The 9,021-nt window shown below is 53.5% G+C and overlaps 1 protein-coding gene across 4 annotated transcripts in view; it reads left to right on the top strand.

The window, feature by feature from the left end:
* The window catches only part of TOM1L2 (target of myb1 like 2 membrane trafficking protein), a 63,697-nt gene that overhangs the window by 23,929 nt on the left and 30,747 nt on the right, over positions 1–9,021 (top strand). For all 4 annotated transcript variants that reach the window (XM_015570614.1, XM_015570613.1, XM_006773956.2 and 1 more), the window contains exon 4: positions 7,819–7,953. In XM_015570614.1, the coding sequence (XP_015426100.1) occupies positions 7,819–7,953 (135 nt within the window). The remainder of the gene's footprint in view (positions 1–7,818; positions 7,954–9,021) is intronic.

Here is a 9,021-nt window from a genome sequence, read left to right as displayed (position 1 = left end):
GCTGCCTTTCCTGCCTGTGTACTCCCAGCCCTGCTCTGTGAGATGGTCCGGAGCAGCCCTGGGACCCACACCCATGCTCTGAGGACGCCCCCTGCTGGCCTGGGAGCAGGGCGCCGGATGGGACCTCGAGGGTCCAGCTGAGAAAACGCAAGGGACTTTAGGTCAGGAGACGTCCAAGTGGGCTTGGTAACCTGACGGGGCAGAGTCCTTCCTGCACAGGTTCTGAAGCTCCCTGAGAACTCCCATCGTCGCTCTGCTGGCTAACCGGAGAAGCGCAGGCAGCGTTCAGAGCGGTGGGTGCTTGGCTTCTGTCGTGGGGTAGACAAAAGAATAAAAAGTTCAGCCTTTTCTTTTACTTTTTATTGATTTAAATATACCGGAAATCACATATTTAAAAAGCATGTAGAACTTGATAAATTTTTACAAACGGAACATATCCATGTAACCAGCCGTGGGAAGTCAGGCGGGGGCCGTCCCAGGGTGCGGGGGCTTTGTGGGTGTGCGTCATATTCCGCTTCACAGCATAGGGCATGATGGGCTCTTCCATGGAACTTCCCCCGCAGTCTCTGTGCCAGCGCCGCTGTGTCCGTGTGCCTGGCCGCGCCGCGGAGTGACCATGGCCTCCTTTCCCACTGTGCACCTCGCTGCGCTGGGCCTGCGGGTGGCCCGGGGTTCATCATCCCTCCCGCTGTGATGGGCACTTGCTGTTCAGGGGCTGTTATGAAAGATGCTGCTGGGAGCAGCACGTGTCCTTTGGTGATATACGTATCATTTTGTTGGGTATCGATTGGTTGAATAGGTGAAACTGCCATCTTTGTTGGTCCAAATGGTAGAATATTAGCAATTTCAGAGTTCAGCCTCACAGCTCGTCGTGCAATTGCTGGTGGCAGGGAGCGCCCGCGCACCGGGTCATGGTGCCATGACCTCTTCACGCCCTCACCAGTGGGCAACATCTCCTCCATCACAGCTCATCTGATGAGTATGCAGAGGTTGCATCCTGTGAACCATTTTTTAACCCTTTGAAAAGAAGGTGATTTTATGTGCATATTAAATGTAAATAAAGCCTCCCAGAGAGTCTGGTAATTCCCCCTGGGAGAGCAAGTGCTGCTCCCACTGGGAGACAGGAGGGGCTGGCCTTCTGGCCAGCTGGGGAGTGCAGCAGGCCCTTGTGTCAGTGCAGCTGGATTGATGTGGGTGCAGAGCTGTGGCCGGCTTTCTGCTCTCAGCGCCCAGCTGCTGGAAAGTGGGCGGGGCCAGTCCCCTGGTGAATGCTCAGTGGGCCCCCCCACCCCCCACCCCCCGCGGGCAGTGGGCTTTGCCTTTCAGGAGGGAGCCCGTCTCCCTGGTCGCCCGGGAGGAAAGATGCTGAGAGGAGAGCAGCCTCCGGAGCAGCTTGCCAGCTCCGTCACTCCTGCCTTTGACCTTCCTGCCACTCTGGCTTTTCCCTCCTCGTGGTCCCTGGCTGTCCTTTTTGGCTGCGTGTCCTTCCATTTCATGCCATCCCGCAGCCTTCCCTGGGTATGTTTGCAGAAACAGCGTGAGATCGTCCTGCTAGCGAAGCCGAAGCCTCGCTGAGGGGATGCCTCTGCCGCTTTTCCGCCCTGCCCGCTGCCCAGCAAGGGTTGGAGAGCACAGTGGGACCTCGGTTCTAAACTTAATATGTTTCAGAAGGCTGTTCGAGAAGCAATTTGTTTGAAAACTGAATCATTTTTGCCATTAGAAATAATGTAAACTGAATTAATCCAGCCCAGTCTTCCATATGATTCCCTGTTTCAACCTTTCTTATAGACAGCACGTGCTTATATACAGTACTGTTTAATCTATAAACACTTTATAAACAAAAAGGACATTAAAATTTAACAAAAAGGAAATGAAATTTACAGTAAAAAATGAAAATTTACATACACACTAGAACTACCTTTAATGTTGTGAGCTCTTGATGACTGAATATGGAGGAGGGGTGGAGAGCCAGAGGGTGGGCGATGGGGGGTGGAGGGCACGTCGCATGTGGTGGGGAGTAGTGATGTTTATTTATATTAAGTAAAAATATCACATGACATCCATAAAAATCTGAACACATAAGCCAATATAAACAAAAGTATACTCTATTGGGGGGTGGAGGGGTGCAGGGGTGGAGAGGTGGGGAGGGTGGGCGATGGGTGGAGGGGTGGAGGGTGGAGGGGTGTCATTGTTTGGAAGGGGAGGCTCCTTCCATAAAACGTCAGGGAGCTATTCCTCTGGGGTTCTTTCTCTTTGGTCTCTTTGCTCCACTAGAACTTGCTTCAGGCTCACTGGGCCTCTGTCTCACTAAAACCCATCCAGTGATTGTTTTTGCTGCGTTTTAACACTTGCCTGCAGTGAAACACTGCACTGTCACTGAACAAGGTTATTGCACAGTTTGCTACTTCTTTGTCAGATTGCATTTCTCAATAAACTGCATTTCTCCCCATTTCCCAGCATTCCCCTGATGAGTGGAATAGGAACACCCTCCTTTCCCCCACCCCCTCCCCTGAAGAGACTTCTCAGCTGCAGGCCGCTCCTCTGAAGGTCCCGGAGCTCCTGGGAGGTCAGCTTAGTGCTGTGTCCTCACCAGCTCCTCCCCGTCACCATCGACGTCCAAGCCTGGACTTGCCCTTCACAGCCCTCACAGGCTCCGTCAGCAACAGGCTCGGGCAGTGTCTTCCAAGCTGATTGCGGGTCCTGGAACACACTCCCCCAGGCTCTGTGAGTCTCGAGCGAGTGAGGATATTAAAGTGTTCCTTCCAGAAGGGTTACATCAGTGTCAGAGGTCACCTCAAAACTCCTCTGGAACAGGGCCTTTGTGTAGTGTTCCTGAAATTAGAAATGACGTGCTGGTCCGTGGGCTGGATTGGAGGAGTTGTTAGGTGGAGAGGACCCAGCAGGGGTGAGGCTGTGGGTGGTGAGGACCCGGCAGGGTGAGGCTGTGGGTGGAGAGGACCCGGCAGGGGTGAGGCTGTGGGTGGAGAGGACCCGGCAGGGGGGAGGCTGTGGGTGGAGAGGACCCGGCAGGGGGGAGGCTGTGGGTGGAGAGGACCCGGCAGGGGGGAGGCTGTGGGTGGAGAGGACCCGGCAGGGGGGAGGCTGTGGGTGGAGAGGACCCGGCAGGGGGGAGGCTGTGGGTGGAGAGGACCCGGCAGGGGGGAGGCTGTGGGTGGAGAGGACCCGGCAGGGGGGAGGCTGTGGGTGGAGAGGACCCGGCAGGGGGGAGGCTGTGGGTGGTGAGGACCCGGCAGGGGTGAGGCTGTGCTCCTCCAGCAGCTCCGCGCCAAGCCTGGAGGTGGCCATGAGCCTCGTCCATGACAAGAAGTGCCCTGAGTGGCAGTTGCGTTTCCCGGAGGTATTTCTTCACACTTGGAGCCCACACTTCATGGATCCACTCAATAAAAAGCTTCCTGGCCACCATGCTTTGCTGCTGGCCCTCCACATTCTACTTGGTTTTCACGGCATTATTTTTCTGGGAAACTTGCAGGTTTTCGGAATGGTGGACGAGTAGAGGCTTCCGTTTGAAGTCCCCACTCGATTCCCACACAACAGTCACGTCAGCCGCCCTTCACTGGCCGTGTCCCGGCGATGCCTCTGGTGTGGCGGGTCCTCGTGGGCATGTCCTCCCCGGAGAGGCCTGTCTGGTCACAATGGGACGCTGATGGGAGCGGATCCCTCGGCCTCCACAAGTTCCGTCACGAAGTCCTGAGCAGCTGCTTTGCTAGAGCTGGCAGCCTCCCCACGCTTCTCCGCCGGGTGCGCTTCTCCCTAACCACCAGGGCCTGCAGCCTTACGGACAGCCTCGGCACTGGCTCCGGGCCGTTTCGGGAGGCCAGTGTGCAGCGTTCCACTTTTCACAGGCTTGCCTTTGAAATGTTATCACTGGCTAGCTGCTTTTCATTTATCCAAATCAACAACCACTTTTCTAACTCTGTAGTTGCCTGCAGTTGTTGTTTCATGAGCACTTCCCCACCCTTAGCAACATCAATCAGCACTCTTGATGGCCTCTTTATGTTTTAAAGTTGTGCTATGTGCCCTGCCATACTCGGTAACCAGGTCAGACACACGAACACCTCTATCATACCTCACAATTATTTCTTTTTTAAGCTCTATCATTGTTCTCACAACTTTTTAAAAACATATTTTTTAAAATTACTTTTAGAGAGAGGAAGGGAGAGGGATAGAGAGAGAGAAACATCAATGAGAGAGACACATGGATCGGCTGCCTCCTGCATGTGGGGGATCGAGCCCATAACCATGTGCCCTGACTCAGAATCAAACCAATGACCTCTTGGCTCCTAGGTTGATGCCAGCCGGGCCTCACAACTTTCCTTTTCACTTTGCTGCTGTCACTCACATTCTTAGCACCCAGGATAATTTACTAGAGGTGTTTAATAATAAGCAGCCACAAAACAAAAAACACGAAGAAATTCACAGCACAGTTTCCTGAGATGTTAACAACACAAGGATAAGCAGTTAACTGACTCATATTCGTGCATTCTCTCCTTTGTTTGTTGCCTGAGAAACATGTGACTGACCATACAGGTGTATTGGGTCAAAAATTGAAATTTTGTTCAACAACCAAGATAAGTTTCCCGTGAACAACTTGGTCGAGAACCGAGGTTTGACTGTACTCACTTTCCACTGACGAAAGTGAGCTGATGGGGCTGGGCTGGGGCAGGAGGCTGTTGTGTTCTTAGAAGGTGTCAGAGAACTGATGGCCGAATCTGCGTGGACGGCAGCTCTCCAGACCCTGCCACTGGGAACAGGAAGTTTGGTCCAGGGGCAGAAGCAGAAGATGCCAGAAGCTTTCTTTTGTCCAAAGAACAGAACCCATAGTTTAAATCAGTAATTGTTTATTTATCTGAAATTTGATGATTTAAAACTGTCAAAACTTGAGGAATACAGAAATGAATAGGATATGGTTCATGTTTTATAAGGTTTTAGTCTGGACTTCGGCGTACAAGCCAAAGGAACAAAGGAAATAAAAGCATAACTTTCTTTTTTCCCCTCAATAGACCTTCCTCTGGGTCTTTCAACCCCTGACACTGTAGGCGCACAGGTGGGAAAAAGAACTGCGTGAAGAGCAGGGGGGGGGCCACTGAGTCACTACCAGCCAGGGCCCCTCAGGGGGCCAGCACTGCTGGTCACTGCTCCCCGGTGGTTTCCACCGCCTCTGCCCCTGGCCGTTTTCCACCTCCCCTGGAACAGGTTCTCCCAGCCCTGGGTCAGAGGGGCCCTGCTTTATCGCTGTCACCGCAGTCTGTTGCCAGCCTAAGTGACCACCTTCCTCTGTCCTCTGAAGTAGGACAGTGAGGCTGCTCTCGAGGACAGGATTCAGTGCTGGCTGCTCTCCCCGAGCAGGGCGGGACTCAGTGTGTGCCTGGTGGGAAGAAGACAGGAACACAGGTATTTGGGCATTGACCCAGCAAAATACTAGAGGCACAGAGCATCTCTGGATGTCTCCCACTTCTGTGTTTCCTCATATGGCTGTTCCTTTACAGGTGCCCCACCCCCTGCCCATTCCCATTGGCACCAGAATCTTGCTCAGTAGAGAATGCACCTAACCTGCTCAGGGGTCCCACAGGGGTTGAAATAGCAGCAGGTGGGCAGGGGGTGGATTAGCCAAGGCAGTTTGGTTGCAAATAACAAATGCCAACTCCAGCTTGCCTAGGCAGAGAGGAAAGTTTGTCATGAAAAGGCAGGGCTACCTACAACCCTGGGGTATGCGGGGCCTGGGGAATGGACAGAAGGGATCAGCAAAACCCTCCAAATCTCCTGTATGTCTCACTAGGCACACCTGCTGCACCTTCTCCCATCCACAGGATGGGGCTGGCACAGGACTGACTCCCAGGGCCACATCCACGGACAATCTCACCCGCAGGCTCCAGGCCCAGGCCAGACTCTTGCGAGGGGGAGAAGCTGCTGGGCCAGCATGGGGTGTGTCTTTCCCCTCCCTGCCTGGGGCCATGGAACCGGGTCTGTTGACACGCTGTTTGGGCAGGTGCCCCAAGAGTTCTCAACTGACTGGAGAGAAGAGTGATGGTTTTTTAATCTTCATTCTCCTCGTCTCATATCAGCTGGATGGAAAGCAACACGGATGAAAAGGGGCTCCCTGAGCTGTTGGCCCTCCCATAGAAACAGGCCTCCAGCAGCCCCAGGAGGAGCTGCCATGCTGCTTCTCCCGCTCCCACAGCAGCGTGGGTGCTGGTGGTTAGGCCCAAACTCCAGTGCTAGTGCATGGGAAGCTAGGTCCCAGGCCTCAGCTGGAGTGTGAACCAGGCGGCTGAGGCCAAAGCAGCTGGTGGAAGATGGGGCTCGGGGTCACTTCCCAGGGGGCAGGCCTCTTGTGACTGCTCCCCAGCTGGGATTCCAGGGAGGCCTCAGCAGGCACCTCTGCCCAACTCAGGATCCTGAGGAAGGTGTCAGCCAACCCGACAGGGGCTGTCCTGATGCAGGGTTAGTCCCTGAGCGTGCAAATTAAATAAGTGGATCAAGGGAGCCAGACTGACGGTATGTTTCTGTTAAGTAAGATGCATCACTTGTAATTAACAAGGCATTTTGGAAGCTGGCCTTTTCACTTCGAGTGGGTCTGCAGGTAAGCGATAGTGTTGCTCTGGCCGCCTTGGGATTGGTTGGGGCATTGCTGGAGCCGGGAGGTGGTTAAATGCTGGAGACAGCAACGGAATTAGCACAGGACCCTGGCCCCCAAGGCTCCGCCTTCCCCTGGGAGTTTGTAAGGTGATGGGTGACTCTGAAGAGCTGGGCCCAATTTGGGGGGAGCTGTTTGGCTATACTTTTAAAAAATGTGTTCTGGCCCTAGCTGGTTTGGCTCAGTGGATAGAGCATCAGCCTGCAGACTGAAGGGTCCCAAGTTCGATTCCGGTCAAGGGCACATCCCTGGGTTGCAGGCTCCACCCCCAGTAGGAGGCAGCTGATCAATGATTCTCTCTCATCATTAATGTTTCTCTTTCTCTCCCTCTCCCTTCCGCTCTGAGATCAATAAAAATGTATTATAAAAAATAAAATGTATTCCGTAACTTCCAAAGAACAGATTTTTTTTTTTAATTTTTAAAGAGTTTCATGAATCAGTGGTAAGTGGCAATCCGTTTCCATCTGTGTTCTTTCCTCTCTGTGCTGTTTTCATGTAAAGGAAACTAGTGCTCACGCTTTCCTGTGGGTTTCCATGCGGGCACGTGTGCGTTGACATTGCGGGCGGCACGGGCTCCCCTCCCCGCTCAGCCCCAGACCGGCTCAGCTGTAGGGTTCTCGCATCTGCTGAGACCTAGAGGGGCCTTTCCCAGCCACACGCCGCGGTCTCCTTCCTGGCAGTTTGCCTGTGGTTCCTGCCTCCACTGACGAGAACCCCACACAGCAGTGTGGGAAACGGTGAGCGAGCTTGCAGACCCACAGCGCCCCTGGCCCCACAGCAGCCTGGCGGCGGCCTCTGCTCACCCTTCAACTAAACTCACCAGAAATTGATTTCCTTGCGATTAGGGAAATGCCTGCATGTTAGGATGTACTGCAAAGCTTGGGTGTTATTTCTCTCTCTCTTCTCCAAGGAAATACAGATGCTGAATTAAGTTTTATGTTTTTGTTCATGCTCAACAGCACCATTGAAAAACCAAGATTTTGCCACCTGCCTTGTGGCAGCGCTGGCAGGGGGAGAGGGACAGGATAGTTTGCCAGGGCAGTTCGCATTGGGGTCCAGGGGAGCACTGGCCTCTGAGAGAGCAGCTGGGTGCGGTGGGTGTTCAGGCGCCGTGACAGCTCTCGGGAGACACGCTTCCTAACAGGACTCCTTTCTCCTTCCAGGCGTGGGCCGACGCCTTTCGAAGCAGTCCTGACCTCACGGGTGTTGTGCATATATATGAGGAGCTGAAGAGGAAAGGGGTCGAGTTTCCTAATGCAGATTTGGATGCTCTGTCTCCCATACACACACCGCAACGGGTAAGTTCCCAGCTGGCATTTTCTAGAAAGGCCTATTGCAGAATACACACCCGCCCCTCTGCGGCTCCATTTGAATTATTCAGCTTGTCATCACGCTGTCTTGAAGCTCGAGGGCATTTCTCTTTAATAACAAGGGGAGTGCAGGAGTGAGACAGCTGGCTGATAGTGATTAAGTGGCTGCAGTGTCTCCCCCAGTTTTCATCCTGCCTGTGGAAGAGCATAATAGAGGGATCATTTCAGACGTTCTCATGGAAATGGCTGCTGGGGGAAGCCATTCTCTGAGGGTCATTAGCACCTGCTCTTCAGAGGCCCCAGGAATGGGCGGGCCGGCCTCACCTAGAGAACAGGAGCACCTCGGTGTTGGCAGTGCGGAGATGAGTGTGCCGCTGTGCTGGGCAGGGAACAGCTTGGCTTTCCCAGCCGTGCAAGCTAATCAGATGCTCTAAATGGACCCATTATCAAATGGCTCTAAAATTTACGGAGAGCTGGGAGCATTCGGCATCAGCCCAGACAGCTTGGGATTCAAAGCCCATGGGAGGCCCTGTAGAGGCCTGCCGCGGAAGCCTTCGAGGCAGCCCTGTGCTGCAGAATTAAAAGCCTGCAGGAGAGGCTGGCCCCCTTCCCGGGAGCTCGTGTGCACCCTGTGGGCTGGGATCCAGGGGAGCCAGGTCTCGGGACACTGCCTTGCGGGCCCCTGTCAGCCCATCTCTGAAATGGGGGAAGAGGGCAGCAGCCTGTGCACGTCTTGTCGTGTGAGCACCGTTCATGCTCAAGAGGGTATCAGAGACGCCCACAGGGAAGCACCAGGAATTGTATTTTCCAGAGCAGTTTTCAGAATGACCCTCCAAAAACACTGTGACTTGTGGAATAAACATAACTGTTTTATTCTTCTAATAACTAGTGGTCCAGTGCACAAATTCGTGCACATTGAAAGCAATTAATTAGAAGAAATATTTTAATATCGCTATTCATCCTTTCTCTGTAATAGAAGTGTCAACCAAATTCACGATCGACAATGACAGGTTGAAACACACACGTGCGATTGGCGCCAGTGAGAGCTTTATATTT

This window comes from Myotis davidii, unplaced genomic scaffold (genome assembly GCF_000327345.1).
Source record: "Myotis davidii unplaced genomic scaffold, ASM32734v1 scaffold207, whole genome shotgun sequence".
Lineage (NCBI taxonomy): Eukaryota > Metazoa > Chordata > Mammalia > Chiroptera > Vespertilionidae > Myotis > Myotis davidii.
This window is presented reverse-complemented; position numbering and strand designations above follow the sequence as displayed.